Source organism: Sinocyclocheilus grahami, unplaced genomic scaffold (assembly GCF_001515645.1).
Source record: "Sinocyclocheilus grahami isolate Dianchi unplaced genomic scaffold, SAMN03320097.WGS_v1.1 scaffold69.1, whole genome shotgun sequence".
NCBI classification, from domain to species: Eukaryota; Metazoa; Chordata; class Actinopteri; order Cypriniformes; family Cyprinidae; genus Sinocyclocheilus; species Sinocyclocheilus grahami.
The window spans coordinates 746,745-764,790 of NW_015505248.1; the positions used below are offsets into that span (position 1 = coordinate 746,745).

At 37.2% G+C, this 18,046-nt stretch overlaps 2 protein-coding genes across 14 annotated transcripts in view; both read right to left on the reverse strand.

Moving 5' to 3' along the window:
* LOC107585354 (prominin-1-A-like) overlaps positions 1-9,844 on the reverse strand; it is an 11,810-nt gene extending 1,966 nt beyond the window's left edge. The window contains exons 1-17 of the mRNA XM_016272357.1: positions 9,642-9,844; positions 9,279-9,300; positions 8,842-9,120; positions 7,779-7,834; positions 7,149-7,354; positions 6,933-7,053; positions 6,308-6,371; positions 5,969-6,058; positions 5,433-5,629; positions 3,938-4,012; positions 3,456-3,519; positions 3,174-3,330; positions 2,884-3,036; positions 2,620-2,743; positions 2,407-2,495; positions 2,231-2,315; positions 2,006-2,149 (exon numbers count right to left, since the gene is read on the reverse strand). Coding sequence (XP_016127843.1) covers positions 2,006-2,149; positions 2,231-2,315; positions 2,407-2,495; positions 2,620-2,743; positions 2,884-3,036; positions 3,174-3,330; positions 3,456-3,519; positions 3,938-4,012; positions 5,433-5,629; positions 5,969-6,058; positions 6,308-6,371; positions 6,933-7,053; positions 7,149-7,354; positions 7,779-7,834; positions 8,842-9,067 — 1,851 coding nt within the window. The 5' untranslated portion in view covers positions 9,068-9,120; positions 9,279-9,300; positions 9,642-9,844. The remainder of the gene's footprint in view (positions 1-2,005; positions 2,150-2,230; positions 2,316-2,406; positions 2,496-2,619; positions 2,744-2,883; positions 3,037-3,173; positions 3,331-3,455; positions 3,520-3,937; positions 4,013-5,432; positions 5,630-5,968; positions 6,059-6,307; positions 6,372-6,932; positions 7,054-7,148; positions 7,355-7,778; positions 7,835-8,841; positions 9,121-9,278; positions 9,301-9,641) is intronic.
* A 4,282-nt stretch (positions 9,845-14,126) lies between these two features.
* Positions 14,127-18,046, reverse strand: part of ldb1a (LIM domain binding 1a) — a 27,625-nt gene continuing 23,705 nt past the window's right edge. For 6 of the 13 annotated variants that reach the window (XM_016272303.1, XM_016272304.1, XM_016272306.1 and 3 more), the window contains 4 exons: positions 16,013-16,096; positions 15,806-15,929; positions 15,562-15,719; positions 14,128-15,026 (listed from right to left, as the gene is read on the reverse strand). In XM_016272303.1, the coding sequence (XP_016127789.1) occupies positions 14,796-15,026; positions 15,562-15,719; positions 15,806-15,929; positions 16,013-16,096 (597 nt within the window). In that variant the 3' untranslated portion in view covers positions 14,128-14,795. Of the gene's footprint in view, positions 15,027-15,561; positions 15,720-15,805; positions 15,930-16,012; positions 16,097-18,046 lie in introns of all 13 variants that reach the window. The other 7 variants (XM_016272308.1, XM_016272311.1, XM_016272310.1 and 4 more) reach the window with 6 other exon arrangements.

The window sequence follows — 18,046 nt, forward strand, 5'->3', positions numbered from 1 at the left end:
ATATATATATATATATATATATATATATCTATATATATATATATATACACACACACACACAGTGGTGGCCAAAATGATTAGAACACTAGTATTTTCACAAGCTAAAAAATGGTCAGTTATTTCTAGGGCTGCCCTCGACTAAAGATTTTTCTGGTCAACTAGTAGTCATTCATTTTAAGCATTAGTTGACTAATCGCACGTTTATTAATAAACCATTTAAATCATGCTAATGAGTCTTTAATTGCCTACATAGCCTAATAAGCACTCAAGCGCACGCATAAAGCTTGCCACAGCACACCGGCAGAAGTAATGATGATGAATGTGTCAGGGAAAAACAGAAAGAATAAACTGCATTAGCATTTTAATAATCTATTGATAAACTAGTGTTTTCTGTGTTTTCGGCTTAAGAGATGAATTCAGCGACAGTGACTCGTCATCTCCACAGTAGTGTATGCACCTTATTACATAATCTGAGAATATTTGTTTTTTCAGATTTTAATTGTTTCATTTGAAAGTAGACATTTCACTCTCTATAGATATATTTTTCATGTCTGTAAGGCAAGTATACACAAAGTTTCGCGCTCATGTTCACAGAGGCCGAGATGGCAGAAAGCACATCCTGTTTGCTTTCATTATTTTACAAAAGTGCAATGTTTTGTTGTTATAGTGAGTGCACACAAATAAACGTAGAGGCTTTACAGATTCGAAAGATATATTACTCGTATCTGTATGACCAAAATGACAGAGTATTTTAAGAGCAGGTGACTGCACCGGCGCCTCCATCTGTCCTGCTGTGAGCGCGCTACTGTTCAGCTATCACACTCCGCACAGACACTTGAATAGCGCACATTTTTCTAGGTTAACATTAGATTGAGCTGCCATGTAAAGTTGCTACTACTTACATATTTCAGTTGATAAGCCATATTTGAGGTCGATGAATGATAGGTGAGTATTTGGATGTACTGTATTACCACAAAATCCAGCCGTTAACGATCTGTCCGTCACGGACTGCGTGACCTCACCATTTCCTGTGGATTTTTTTTTTCTGCGACTAATAAAATTTTGGCCAAGCCTCTAACTTAAGGTTAGTCGACTATTAGGGGGCAGCCCTAGTTATTGCTATCTTTTGCTGTACTGTGTCAGTAGGAAATATCAGTTTACATTTCCAAACATTCATTTTGCCATTAATTGTAATAATTGACAGACTGCACAAGGAGTCTGACAACGGCTAGTGCTCCACACACAGACATGAAGAAACAGAACAAACTGACACAGACTAAATCCAGAAGAACTGTGGCAACGTCTCCAAGATGCTTCAAGAGACCTTCCTGCAAAGCTACAGTACTGTGAAAAGTTTTAGGCACTTGTGTAAAAATGCTATAAAATGAGGATGCTGTCAAAAATAATGTCATAAATAGATTTTCTTTATCAATTAACTTCTATTAACTAAATTAAATCAACATTTGGTGTGACCATCCTTTGCATTTAAAGCAGCTTTTGCCCTTGGTGCACTTGCGCATAGTTTTTCAGGTAGCTTTTCAGGTAGGATTCTTGAAGCATCTTGGAGACATTGCCACAGTTCTTCTGGATTTAGTCTGTCTCAGTTTGTTCTGTTTCTTCATGTCTGTGTGTGGAGCACTGGCCGTTGTCAGACTCCTTGTGCAAACAAAAATCTCACTGGATTATTACAATTAATGGCAAAATGAATGTTTGGAAATGTAATAAACTGTTATTTCTTACTGACACACTACAGCAAAAGAAAGAAATAATTAGCTGGTGAAAATACTAGTGTTCTAATAATTTTGTGACTTAATAAAAGGGACATAAGAGCTTTTCTTTCTATAAAGCATTATACATATGACAAAATTTTTTTTATTTTTTTTTGCCATATTGATATTGCTTTATGAAAAAAAGGCTCATATGTGCCCGTTATTAAATTATACGTCATTTGATTTCACAAACAGTATGTGCAAGTGTCCTTTTGCGAATGAAGTATACAGTGTACCTGCTGTATGATGTTGCTGAAGTTCATACTGCTGGCACTGCTAGAGAAGTTGTTTAGCTGGGACTTTACCTCTGGACTGAGGATGGTGATGTTTGCTATGTTGATTTGTGCCCCCTCAAAGGACTGATAAATCTCATGGGTGTACTGTTGAGCGAATCAGCCATTAGTGTCCAATAAGTGATGCATCAAGCATAGGAAAGTAAAGGAATAGTAATAATATCTCACCTCTGAAACATCTAATTTACTATTTAGGTCGAAGATCTCATTCAGATGAAATGTGGTCCACAAGGGCTTATTCTTTTGACAGTCACTATAAATAATAAAAAGCGGATTTATTGATTTATATTGGACAAATAATGTAAATATGACAGCCATCCATCATGCAGTCTTGTGTGACGTACCTGTACACATTAACAATCTTCAGGTTTGTATTCAGATTCAGAGCCTTGGACAGGTTGAAATCTGGAATCAGCCCTGGAGTGTCAATAAGCTATGAAACACGATAACATGATAATCAAATATACTAGCAATAATATGCAAAAATGTACATTTACTGGAAACTAGTAACTAGTCAAGGTCATATGATTAGTATGAGTCAGTGTTGCTGGAAATACCTGGATGAGTTCCTTGTTTTGCCACAGTCTACAAACCAGGGTGTAGCTATTACCTCCCACTATGAAAAGTATCAACACCACTAACATGAAGATCCAGGAGACCAGAAAGCTGAAACCTACCCCTCTAAAATGGCACAAGAGGAAGTAAATATTGCACATACAGTGTTATACTTTTATTATACTATATATAACAACGGAATGAATGCACACTGACAACAGTTTTCTGTTACACAAACACAAATCCAAAGGGGAATTTATACTCACGCCATGAAAAATATTCCTCCGCAGTTGGATGCACCGGAACGTTCACTGGGATTGTCTTTAGGATTTAGTCCAGCTATACCCAGCAGCAGACCCAGAAAATTACAGATCACCACCAGCAAAATCAGACAGCTCAGGATCAATCCAACAGCCCGGCTATTAAAAAGAAAACTCATCACCTTGAGATTATTATAAAAATTATATATATATATATATATATATATTTATATATATATAAAATATATTTGAATATATTGTATTTGAACACACAGAGAATCATGGTTAATTAGTACCTGATTTGACTTGATCTCTCTATAGGAGGAGAAAAATCTTTGATCGATTTCTGCACGTCTGTTAGTGGTGCTGAGATAGTATTCAGCACATCAAGAGGAAGGTCTTTAGTCACACCTGAGATCTGGGTTTTTAATGTTTCAAGCTCCAATAGAGCCACTTTAAAAGACACAAGACACAACATCACGTAACAACTAGACTGATCAGCAACTTCAAGTACATTACACTACTTAACCCTTAAGTGAACAAACATTTGTGAGTTAAGATACACAACACACACTCACCCTGCACACTTAGTCTGGTCTCATTTTTCACCTTTTCTGGTATACTGTCAAAAAAGTCTCTCCCCTGGGAATCAAACATGTATAATGAACATTGAACAATAGCTAGTAGAAATCATGCCAACCATTAAATATATATGTAGGACAATCAAAAGCTTCAGGAAATTAAATTTTTTACCCAGCAAGGATCTAAAATTTTTCAAAAGTGACAGGAAAGACATTTATAATATTACAATAAATGAATGAATCAATGCTGTTCATGTGAACTTTCTATTAATCAAAGAATCCTGACAAAGAGGTATCATGGTTTCCCACAATATTAAGCAGCACAACTGTTTTCAAAATTGATAATACTAAGAAATGTTTCTTGAGCACCAAATCAGGTGTAGTGTAGAGAGAGAGAGAGAGAGAGAGAGAGAGAGAGAGAGAGAGAGAGAGAGAATGCACTCAAGTGAAATGTTATACCTGTGAAATATGGCACTAACCTTATTTGCCTGTCCAATGACATCAGCATTTATAGCCTTGTCTACAGCAGACCTCAGGTCATTTTTATCAGGAAACTACCAAATTGTGAAAAAGACAAAGCACATGCAAAGGTCATGATTTATTTTTTTCCATTCTAAACTATATTTTAAGCCTAAAATATATATTTATTGGTATGTCACTCTAGTATGAAGTGCATTAAAGTGAATGAGACAAAATGAGTAGTTTTCATACAGTCATGTGAACTTGGCCCCTAGTATTAAACTACTTATATGACTGTATCCTAAATGTGAATGATTTAAATTATACTTTTCAAAAACACTAGTCATCTTTTATGGGTTAAACATTTTAATGAGGAAAAAATATTATTATAAATATTATAATCTTTTATAAAATAATTAATATTTATAATAAATATTATTTTTTAAATAATTTTTATAATTAGCAATTTAACTAAATTTTAAACTTTTGTTTTTTAATCTTTTAATCCTATATTTTCAATTTGGTCTCAGACCCCATTGTGAGTTTCAAGCAGAGCAGCACATTTAACACTAGATGACAGTACTAGCTGTACATAAATGCACTATATGCTGACGTTCACAGACACGGTCGCCGTGATTTTGCCAAGTAAGACATGTTCCTGGATCAACATCTTTTGTTGATCCTGGATCAACATAACTGTCCAAAAATATAGACTTAACCCAATCCCTACCCCTAAATCTAAACCTACCCATCATTTATTCCTAAAAAAAGTGTGAAATGATAGCTGATTAACAAGGGTGTAGAAGCACCTAACCCTGATTGTAAGCCTAAAACAGATATTTCCTGAAAAGTTTTCCCTCTATTCTGATTGGTTGATAGGAATGTTGTTCCAGTATCAACAAGGATGTTGATCCAGGAACATGTTGTACTTGGTGAAATCATGGTCATCTACATACACAATGACAGTGACATGTTATTTTTCTCAACAACAGCCTGTATTTATGGAAATGTCTTTCAACCAGATAAGACTTAGGTTTCCCAGATAAAGTGCTTGCAAGTATTGACATGTTAACAATAACTTGTTTGTTCCTTCAGTGACAGTGTTTGAGCCTTTATGTGCACAGATGACTGGTAATACAGCTTGGTCCTCTGCACGTCTAGAGAAATGCTGTATAGTAATCATGTAATCTAAGCCAAAACATTGTTGTGTGGGTATTATAGTAATGCCTATGTTCTCCCTAGAAGATTGATGCAGAATTTTGCTCTGCTCCAATCACTGACCTGACACAACCCCAACCACAAAATGTCTAGAGCTTCAAAGAAAGGGAGAATGATTGTGTAATGATCCAACCATTTTTGCAGTTATTTCTCTTAATGCTCAACCTGAAACTAGTGCAAAGCTTAAAGTGGAATCAGGATATCATCAGGAGGCCACATGCTTCGCTGAACAGCCATCAGAATTCCCCAATGAGCTTTTCACTAGTTTGTCTCCATGACAGCTCTGGTTTAGCTTACTTCAAGGCTTCCATCCAGTGATAGTTTATCCAGTTCTGACTGAAGGGAAGTGCAGTTTACACAGTCTGACATATGCAACGTGTTGTTAATCCGCTGCCTCACTGCAGATAAATTAGCTTGCAGTGCATCCACCTTCGGTTTCAACAGCTCCAAGGTTTTATTTAGATGCAGCAGTCCATTGCTGGTGCTGTTTATCACTGTAACACACATACATATATATGTCACCATATTCTAATTTGTTGAGATAGTGAATTGGTGGGTTTTTGTTAAATGTGAGCCAAAATCATCACAATTAAAAGAACCAAAGACTTAAACTACTTCAGTCTGTGTGCACTGAATTTATTTAATACACGAGTTTCACAATTTGAGTTGAATTACTGAAATAAATTAACTTTCCACGACATTCTAATTTATTGAGATGCACCTGTATATATTTTAAAATCAATGGATTCATTAATGCTGCAAAGGTTTGATCATGAAGCTAGTTTCCCAAAGAAAGGGACTGCTTTATTATTTGATACGCATACTGTACATACCTTGGCCTATTTCAGTAGTGGAGTTGAATGCTGGGTCGAGGTGACCCTTAAGACCATTCTGGATCAATTTGCCAAGCAAAGGCCCTGTTTCTATGAGACAAACATGCAGGTATTCAATGAGAGATCAGTACAGCATAGTTTAAAAGAAAACAAATGGATAAAATCAGAGCCATGTGAGAAATTTTTAGATAACTGTATTATATTACAAATAAGAAAATAGAGGAATTCATCACAGGGATTTTTATCCCTTACATTTCTAATCTGAGTATCATTTTTGTCACTTTCAATTTTTTGCCCCTATTAATTTCTGACCTTTGTTTTAAGAGACACGAGACGTACCAACTAAGTTGTTTTTGACCGTATCCACAGTCACATAGCTCTCATTCGTCACTTGTTGGATTTGCTGTTGAGGAATAAGAAGTTGTATAAATTTTTCCATATGTATCAGCTATATTCAGTTCAACTCAGTATTGTTATAATTCAGTTGTTGATATAAATCAACCTTGCACTAGTTTATTCTAGAAATGAAAAAATGGGAAAACATAAGATTTCTATTCAGCAAGGACACGTTAAATTGATCCAAAGTGACTGTAAAAACATTTATAATGTTACAAAAGAGTTCTATTTTAAATAAGTGATGTTCTTTTAAATTTCTATTTATCAAGAATCCTGAAATAAGATATGTTTTTTGAGCACCAAATCAGCATATTAGAATGATTTCTGAAGGATCACGTAACACTGAAGACTGGAAAAATTCAGCTTTGTTTTACAGGAATAAATTACATTTAAAAAAATATATTAAAATAGAAATAGTTATACATTATAATATTTCACAATAATACTGTTTTTACTGTCTATTTTATCAAAAACCTGCAGACTTGGTGAGCATTAAAAAAAAATTATAATAATAATTTGAAACATTTGGTTTTCATTTCACTTCTCCTCTCTGAATGGTGTAGGCTACCTTAGGAATAATGTTAAGATATCCTTTGACATTCTCCAAGATGTCGGTGAGTTCTGTGGGGCTGTGCATCACAGTCTCTGAAGTATTTGTACTGCTCAGGAACATGCAAACGTTCCCTGCCCTGCACAGAAATTTATATTAATTTGGCAAATATATATTATGATATATATTATGTAAATATCATTACAATAACATTACACTCAAACTGGTGCTCACAGAATAAGTACAGTAATGAGAAATGTGGACAAGTAAAAGCTTCTTCGTTTGCAGTGGATATTCGTTGTTTGCTTCTGGTGCATGCGGCCCCCGCAGTTACCACAGCAACGACAGCAGGCAAAGATTAGGCCAATTAGCGGCATCAGGACAATGTAGAGGATCCCAATGGCCACGCAGACCAGGAAACCTATCTCATATTGCAAAACCTGGTCATAAGTGAAAGAAGTTAGACAGGTTGGTTGCTGTGGGTATAGTTAAATTAAGCAGTACAGATGAGATAGATAAAAAAAAAAACTCTTGATGACATTACTTATGTGTGCCCATGTGCTCTGCTCAATTGTGTACCCAAAACATGTTTGACAGTGTATAAACAAATCTGCCAATCGAAACAAATAGTGACTGTTTACACAACAAAATATTGCTGTTGGCATGATTCACTTGGTAAAAAAATTCCTGAGAAACTTGTCCCAGAGCGCGTGCCCACACACACACACACACACACACACACACTTCCATTTATATCTGGATGAGGCTATATTAATTCATAAGTACATTCTTCTTCATATGAAATTAAAATATCTATTGCATAAAACTTATCAAACCATTCATTTACATGCAGGTGTGACATACCTCTTTAACCTTCTCCGTGTTGTAATCCTTATCTTTTATCATTCTAATTAGCAGATCTACAGGAAAAAACATGCCAAAACATTGTACATATATTTTTAATATTCATTTACACAACACAAAATAAATATTATAACCAGTGTCCCAGCATTCTGCTTGTGCTATAAAAGTGTCAGAGGTAAACGGTGATGAAGTGACCAAGGTCAAATCTGTATAGCAACTCTCTAATGTATAACATTAACAATTTTTCATACTTATATTTTTTCTAAATAGTCATTGATGTCAGCAAGAAGGTATTATAACAAAAGACTACAGTCAAAATAAAAAGGTAGACTATACACATAAAACTCTATTAATAGGTGATGATGAATGGAAATTCGTCATTGTAACGTGAACAACCTTCAATGACGTTTCTATGCAGGAATATTTCATTCAGTAGGTTTCTGTAAAGTAATGCTTTATTCTGTCGTTAGATTAAATCATAATTGTCTGCAGGAATAGATGTATAAATGTAGTAGTGCATGTTTGATCCAGTAATTATAGATACAAGATGAACATTTTATGAACAGCTTTGAACTTTGAGGTTATGCAATATGAAAAGTAATTTTCTTTCAGCATACAATGATTTTAAAGGTAATAATTAACTTAAAAGTTTGCTTTTCCACTTGTGATGCAGACTGCACATACAGGCTGTAAGGGAACAGCAATAAACATATTTTTGTAGTAAACAAAACTCTTGGAAAGGTGAGAGGAGATGATTCAAATCTCATGAACATTTGCATGGTTATTTGCACAGTGGTTTATCTTCTGACAATTAACTGAGTCCATTTATCCCACCTGAATAAGCACCATCTAACCATGTGCATAACGAGCCCAGCCTAATATCATCCTCTAATGAGTCTAATACAGCCTTTACGCTCTAAGATCAAGATTCAGCTGTGCCACAGTACCTATTTGTAACCAAATTGTTGATGACATTAGTCAATACCAAAAAAGAACATTTTCTGTTTGTACTGAATACGTCTTTGGCAAACACAAAGATCAAAACTACATAACATTAACTCACCTTTAGGGAATGGATTGGGCTGGACAGAGCCCAGGAATGAATGTACAATCGGAGACATAAAGGCACTGTTGAAGGTCAGCTTGGTTGGTATTTCCTTTGGAGTTTGTAGCTCTGTTCTTATCGCCTCTACATGACAGGACGGTTGTCCGCTTACGAATGTCCAGAGAAACAGCGGCAAAACGCCACTCCAAAAAACTTCTTTCATTCTGGACCTCATATTGAGCATTAGCCAGCAAGATTTTAGGTCATTTCTCGATTCTTATGGGCATCAAATGTCACCTATGGCATGATAAATGTCAATAATTACTCTATTCACTTAAAAGCTTCTTTAGATCATAAAGTCACTGTAAGTAGCCTATGACCATTGTCTTATAATTACAGCAATCTTTGTAATTATTAGAGAAAGAGGAACGGCAGCGTTTGCCAGCTATACTTACATCCTAAAACTCATCTTCCTGACTAAAATATAAAAACAAAAACACTGTCAGGAATGAAAACGCTCTGAAAGCTACAAACAATTATTTTTAAATAAATACAATCATCTTCCAATTCTTTTGTTGAACAAGTTCATACATATTTATACAGACTGAAGCAGAATTCGATCTTCTTGACTGAGTCAGACCATTTTAAATGAACAGGTTGGACTGACATTAAACGAATCAGCGTTAAGCAGAAACTGAACTGTTTACCTAAAACAGTAACCTGAGAACTAAGTACGAAAAGGAGAAGCTAGAGAGATAGAGCACTTATACAGCTCAGGGCAACGCTCATAAACAACAGCAGAATTACTAGAATACTACCTGTTTTAGATTTAAAGTCCTCCAGCTATTGTTGAGCGTGTTCCTCTTAGTTCAGTTCAAATGAGTCTTAAGATCCGATGTCTTTATCCCTCTGACAGAAACCTGATGTCAACACTGAAGTTTAGCTGCATTGAGTGAAGCAATAAAAGAGTGAAGCAGTAAAAGAATGAAAGACTAAGACAGACTGAAATGGGAGGGAGAGAAAGAGCGGGAGGGAGGCTCCGAGTTCATAGTTTTCAGAAAGGAATCAATTTAAAGGGGGTCATATGATGCGATTTCAATTTTTCCTTTCTCTTTGAAGTGTTACAAGCTCTTGGTGCATAAAGAAGATCTGTAAGGTTGCATAGACTAAAGTCTCAAATCCAAAGAGATATTCTTTATAAAAGTTAAACGTCAACCACGCCAACCTAAAACGGCTCGTTCTAACACGCCCCCACATGTCTACGTCACGATGTGGGAAGATTTGCATAACGCCGCCCAAATGTTCACGCGAAGAAAAAAGGCGTAACTTTTATTCTCGCTGTTGTATTGTTGTTCATTGTGAAAGCGAAACTACTTTGTTTGGCCTGCCAAAAGAGGACACGACTAGAAATCAGTGGTTAAGTTGTATTTACAACACTGTTCCAGAACAGTTCAACCCAAATATTCAGATGTGTGCAGCACATTTTATGGAGAAGTCTACTGATCCGGGGAGAGTAGACTACAATGCTGGGTGTTCTGACTCAGACTGTAAGTTTTTTTATATATAAAGAATTTGCTACTTACGATTCAAACGCGAGTTTTGAGCAGTGTAGAGTAGCGCTTGTTGTTTGTAATTTCTCCGATCACAAATGCAGACATGGTTTTATGTTTACGCGGCGCGATGCAATGTGTAAAAAGACAGTATAAGTCATTATAATCCATAATTATGTCCCCACTGGATGCAACAATTGCCTCGTTTATAATGGGTTTTAATGTTTTTGTCTCGTCGCTCCGGCCAGACAGGGCATCCCAGTATGGTAGGGGCATAACATTTCCGTCACACGGTTGAGGTATTCGGCCAATCACAACACACTGGATAGCTGGCAAATCAGAGCACACCTAGCTTTTCAGACTGATGAGCTTTGTAAAAATCGACGCGTTTCAGAAAGGCGGGGCATAGAGGAGAAACAATAATGTACAGTATGTGGAAAATAATGTGTTTTTTTAACCTTAAACCGCATTAACAGAGTTCATTACACCAAATACACAAAATAATGTTCTTTTTAGCAATTCATATGACCCATTATCATATGCTGTTGGTTCTGAAATTATATTTAACTTAATATTTAACATAACTTTTTGTTCTTGTTGTTTCAATTTAGATAAAAGAGTTATCAAAGACAAAATTGTATCTATAAAATTACTATTATTGACAACAAACATTTGGTCAATTACAAAAAATGACAATGACAAAATAATAATAATAATGTCCCAAATGACAAAAAAAGATGAATACTAAAGAAACTTCTTTAAAAAACATAACACCTTATATTTCATGGATTCAATTACAGGCCTACATTTCTATTAAAAAAAGAAAGAAAAAAAGAAAGGAAGGAAGGAAGAAATCCCATAGCTTTTATGTTTCGCAGAAGAAAGGTTTGGAACGACAAAGAGAATAAGTAAATTATGACAGAACTTTCATTTTTAGGTGAATTATTCTTTTAAGAATATCCAATGACTTTTAATTTATTAATTGAAAACATGATTAGTGGGTGCATTAAAGTATTTTTTTTGCTAAGAATTGCATTTATTAATATCTTAATTAGGGCTGCACGATAAATCGAAATGGAATCGAGCGATTCGACAGAAGCTGCGATTGTCATGCGTATCTTTCAGTGAAGCACGGTTCTGTGATCAGCAGTAAATCTCCATCCAAAGGCCAAAGGGCACTCTCGCGCTGAAACTCCAAATACACCCCACAGAAGAAACCCAGGAAATGCCTATCACTGCAGCTGAATAAACAAAAGATTCAACTGCTTTCATTGATTTAACGTAACTAATAAACAAACGACTACGGCAATATACGGTTTATCTGAGTTCTTATTATAATTTTCATTAAAATAAAGTATATTTATAATGCAATGCCTTTATCACTGCTTAAATACTATGAAATATGTTGCGTGCCTTATTCTGTGTAAGAAGCCACATCATCTCACAGAAGGATGAGATTACGACTGACATTATGAACTGAGTTTGGAGTAAAAATATGTTATTAAATGTGGTATTTTCACATGCTTTCAGATGGAGCAGCATTTACTTCACAGAGCCGTAGTTCACTGAGAAGCTATGCAACCAGCTGTCATTATCGCGAACGATTTCTTCGATTTCAGAATTGCGCAATAAAATCGTCTGCGATTTTTCTTGCGTAACTTGTCAGTGAACTACAGCTATGTATAGTAATTTCTGCTCTATCTGAAAGCACGGGATGATGATTTTCTGCTGATTACAGAACCAGCATTACTATCAAAATGCCCATGACAATCACATTCGATTAATCATGCAGCCCTATTTAGACATGAACAAAAAAGGGAGCGTCACTTCTTTTGCCCAAAAACATTTAACAGCAGATAAATAACCATATGCACATGTGGAATCTTAATAAAACTAGAAGTTGGATTTAAAACGAATTATATTGCTAAGCATTCCAAATGCTTGAACTTATTCAAAGATCAAAAACATTTGTCATGAGACATTTTTAATAGTTTCCTTATTGTTCCTGTTAACTGCCCTAACAATTTAAGAGTTCTGTTAAAAGGTAGGACATGCTTCCTGGTGGCCTGCCTCCGATTGCTACTATCACATATAAACAACCAGGTTAGCAAACACTGCTCTAACCTTAAAGTACAACAAAAACACTTCTAGATCTGGAGCTGTTTGCAGAGGATCTACCTGGAAATATGAAGTGTCAATAACACTCTATAGACTATTAGAGTTGTTGTTCACATTTCTTATCAGAAACCCAGTGTTCAGGAAGCCTCTCATAATTTTTAATGTACTGTGGATATGCGTATTTTAACCATATACCAGGTATGATAGCTTGTGAAAATGTGTTTTATTGGTTCTATATCAATTGTCAATGGCAGACATGAAGCAAAAATATATCTGTAAAACATCGACAAAGGGGCTCTGAAAACAAAGCAAAGAGCATACCTGCTTTATGGCAAATTTGTGAAATTAACCTGAAACACTGTATTTCACAAGTGATGTATTCAAGAAAAATTATTTTGTATTTGTATGCCTTATGATGGTTACATTTAACTACAGTTTAATCTTTGACCATTTTTATAAATCAGTGGAAGCCTTACAGTGGAGTGCCCTCTGGTGTTTTTAAAACCCAAGACACAGTAACCTCAAAGGGGCTTCTTGGAATTATTGATCTGGATCATGTAAATCATGTAACATAAGAACTCTTATGGAGTCATTCAAGGATTTATATATCATCTTAGGTTAATGAAAAAAAAAAACATAAAAAGTAAAATAATGCACAGAGGCAACATCAAATACATAGCAACATATATCGTCTCGATATATAATGCAATGGCAAAGACTTAAAAAAAATAAATACATTGTACATTGACTTAAAAACTATAATCTACCTTCTCAGGTGAAAGGTAGTTGTACCTTTAATGCATCTAGAAACAATCTAAAATGAAAGGTTTGGTTTTACTTTTGACATATGAAGGGGTGAAGGGCACAGGGTTCCTAGAGAAGAGTAAATAGAATTACACTTATACAGAACTTGGCTACAATCTTAAATATACAATCACAAATACACAAACAAAATTATGATAAAACAAAATCGTTATATAAATGTGTCAAATTAAAGGATCTTGCTCCTTGGTCTGTAGCATCGGGTAAAAGAAAACAATGGCTGGCATACTAATTTGATGTTTTCACTAGACTTTTAAAGCAACCTATTCCATGTGAATGTCAGGTACTGAGCTTGGTCTGTTCTTTTCAATTGGCTAAAAACCTCCAAGAAACAAAATGTTCATAGCTACGGTCCCAGGACAAAATGTGCCACCAGCCGTTGTACTAACAGTGTTGGATTTAGATCCCGCAAACAATGAGACTGTTACAGCTGCAATAGCTAATGTCTGACACATGCAGTTCCCAGACATACATGCTATGATCATGTAATCTCATTTTCAAAGACGATTAAAACAGAAACTGAAAGACAGATAGGTGTAAAGCTTAGAGCAAAGTAGCATCTACTTACAATAATATTGATAACAGTAACAATACAAAATGTGTTATTTTACATTGAGATTGACAGCATTTTCCAGTTAAAGATTATCAATTTTTTTTTGTTTTAATAAGAACAAAATTCATCAATCATTTTTTAAAAATAGATCCAAAATACAGTGACAAGAGTGCAAAGGATATTTAGAGTTTTTTTGTTTGCTTGCTTATTTTTTCTCTTTAGAAATCGTTATTAAAAAATAAAAAAAAATAAAAAAGAACAAGAAACTAAAAAGAATGCAAACAATAATAATAAAAAAAAATTATCAAACACTTCTTTTGAGTCTGGTGTAATGGTCAGGCAAGCTCTCAGTGACCATCTCGGGCACGACCAAACTCAAGAACCTCGATGCTTTACACTTTATTTAGTTTTACTTAAAGGACTTTACGTAGTGGTTCTCAACTCCGGTCCTCAAGCTCTGGAACTGTACAGGTTTTTGTTCCAACCAGGTCCTACAAAACAAATAATTGAGTTTTTAAAAATGGAGCGTTGGGTTTGAATCTGAGGTGCACACAAATGGTCATATCACTAAACGGTTAGATAAAAAGTGATCCTTTCCTGTCAAGTGAGCACAACAGAAACGGCCATGCGTGTCAAAGCACAGCACGCACAGAGAGACCCGAGGTTGGAACAATAACCCACAGCCTGATCGCTAAGACTGATCGAGACACAGAAACGGATGGTGTTGGAAAACGACTCCCAAAGAAACAAAAGAATCAACAAAACGGAATGTCTGATGGCGACAGAGGAGGAGGAGGATGAGGAGGGCCAATTTCACGTCTGACCAATTGAGGACTCGTCAAGGCAGAAGACTAGGACCGGATCGTGTGAGCAAGCGACCGAGGTGTCCTCGAGTGGCTTCTCGAGCCTTTCGCTAGCCTCTAACACTTCTACTGCGATGACTGTGAGGTGGGGTTGTCATTTTTGCTCTCCTGGCTGGAGGGAGCTTTGCTGTTCCAGGGGCTGTTGGTGCCCAGGGCGGGGGAACTGTTGAAACTGTCCTCGTCATCGATGCCATTGGCCGCATCAAACTGTGTGTTCTCCAGCCGCGTGATGAGCCGCTCATCCTCGTCCCCGAACTCCCCTCCCATCAGAGTGGGCTCTCCCACCAACATCACATCCTGCAGGGGACAGGAAGGGGCGCAAACATTATCCCCGCAACACGGGGGTGCTCCGTAGGGGGACGCAGTGGCTTTCTACACCACATCGCAACTGCAGAAGGCACTGAGGAACTACACCTCCACTATTCTACCCACTACAAGCCCAAATCAGCAAGGCGCACCAGCCACAGGAACTTAAACCAGCAGTGCTGTATGAGAAAAGGCTACGTTCACCATGCTGAACACTAAATAGCTCTGCCATGGTGGGCATCCCGGATCCTTGAGTGCTGCACGGGTTCATTCCACCTCGGGTCTCTAGTGTTGGCTACATCTCTGGAGCTCAAAACACCCAACAGTCTGACAAAAAGCACAAAAAACCCACAGACCTGCGGCCCTAAAGGACCAGGGACTGCCCAGCATTGGATCATGTCCACTTGTCTCTATGTTGGGTCTGTCTTCCTAATATTATCCATAACTTGAATACAAGCATTGGTTCACCCTTCTGCCGCTACCCATCTCCCAAAGCTCAAAATGGACTTTAAAATGAGATGCTTACAGGTACCTGGCTGGAAAGCGCAAAACTGCTGGCTGGACTTTTCTTTTTACTGTTGCTGTTGTTGTTGTTGTTGTTGTTGCCCCCTCCAGAACTCATCGTGCTGCCACCAGACATTTTCCGTTTCCTTCGCTTGTTGGGGGCTTGTCTTGGTGGCTCGGCTGGAGAAAGAACAAGGGGAGATATCTAAAACTCATGCGGGACATTGCTGGATCTTTCACTTTCAGGAAATTCGCCCGATTCTCACCTGGTGGGGCCACCATCCTCTGCCATTTCTGAAACAGACAGGTTTTGAGGCAGTCTCGTGGGCTGAGACTGTACGTCTTGTGCCTGGACATCAGCTCCTGCATGGGCTCCAGGATTACACAAAGCTGTGGGAGAGGGAAAAAACAGTTACCGAGATGTTTTTGTAATTCACATCCATCGTTCTGTAGACTGATGGAAATGAACTTACTCGGAGGTAGTTCAGCGTAGAGTTAGATAAGCCACATCTTGTGATGTTTTTTGACAGCTGGTCAAGCATTTGGGGGTCTTGGGCCTGTTGGGGAAGGAATCTATGTTTATCAGCATAAATAGTAGTGCAGGCATGATTTTTCTTAAAGGGGTCAAATGATGCTGCTAAAAAGAACATTATTTTGTGTATTTGGTGTAATGAAATGTTTATGCGGTTTAAGGTTCAAAAAACACATTATTTTCCATATACTGTACATTATTGTTTCTCCTCTATGCCCCGCCTTTCTGAAACGCGTCGATTTTTACAAAGCTCATCGGCCTGAAAAGCGAGGTGTGCTCTGATTGGCCAGCTATCCAATGTGTTGTGATTGGCCGAATACCTCAAGCGTGTGACGGAAATGTTACGCCCCTTACCATATTGTGATGCCCTGTCCGGCCAGAGTGTAACATAAAACCATGTCTGCATTTGTGATCGGAGAAATGACAAACAACAAGTGCTACTCTACACTGCCCAAAAAACTCGCGTTTGAATCGACAGTGGCAAATTCTTTAAATATAAAAAACGTGCTTACAGTCTGTGAGTTAGAACAGCCGGCATTGTAGTCTACTCTACCAGGATCAGGAAACAGTCCTCCATAAAATGTGCTGCACACATCTGAATATTTGGGTTTAACTGTTCAGGAACAGTGTTGTAAATACAACTTAACCACTGATTTCTAGTCGTGTCCTCTTTTGGAAGGCCAAACAAAGTAGTTTCGCTTTCACAACGAAAAAGCGTCACACACTTGAGTGAGCGGAGGCCGGAGGCCTAGAGTGAGCCGCGGCCTAGAGTATGCGGAGGGCGGCTTGAGTGAGCAGAGGCGGGCGGGCAGGCTTGAGAACGGCGTGTCCGGTGGGCTTGCGGCAACCACATGTGACGACCACAGGCTGGACTCCGCTTCGTCCACGGTGAAAGCCGATCCGGTGATCAACAGCGCGAAGTTGATGTATTTCCTCAGCTACCAGCACAGATCAGCTCCAGGCATGACGAAGCGGATATCATCCTCTTTTGGAAGGCCAACCAAAGTAGTTTCGCTTTCACAACGAAACACACAGCGCCTTCACGACATGGCGGCAACAACAACAATACAACAGCGAGAATAAAAGTTACACCTTCTTTCTTTGCGTGAACATTTGGGCGGCGTTATGCAAATCTTCCCACACAGTGACGTAGACATGTGGGGGCGTGTTAGAACGAGCCGTTTTAGGTAGGCATGGTTGACTCTTAACTTTTATAAAGAATATCTCTTTCGATTTGAGACTTTAGTCTTTGCAACTTTACAGATCATCTTTATGCACCAAGAGCTTGTTACACTCCAAAGAGAAAGGAAAAATTGAAATCGCATCATATGACCCCTTTAAAATGTCTTGAATATTAAAAAAGTAAAGCAACAAAAAACAGCTGCAATTATCTACAAAACGAAATTCTAAGAATGGTCTGAATTAATGGCAAAAGCACCATTTAAAAGTTAAGATTCAGTAGAATTTTTAAATGTTTTGGAAATAAGTCTCTTATGCTCATCCAGGCTACATGATCAAATATGGTAATATAGTAACATATAACTGCAACTTAAAATAACTGTTTTAATATATTTTAAAGAGCAGGTCATATGGGTTTTTGAAAAATATCTCCTTTGCAGTTTATAACGTAGCTATCCTTAAATGAAAACATTCTGCAAAGTTGTTAATCAAAAAAGTGCATGATAAAAATATTGTCTCTCAAAAGAGACAGTCGATTCTGAATCGCCTTAACGAGTCATCATATTTTCGAATCTTTTGCCTGTTACCGGTATACGTCACTAGGTAGACATTTGCATAATCCCTGCCTGCCCGCGAAATACGAACAGAGTCTGATACCACAGAAATACAATTTGAACCTTTTGTTGTGTGCATGTCATTTTACCAAGGACTGCTTCTCTAATCTTGGCTTTTATCTTTGTCGGCTTCTAATCTTCTTTATTTGGATGAAAAAGCTCTCCGAACCACAACCTGTAAG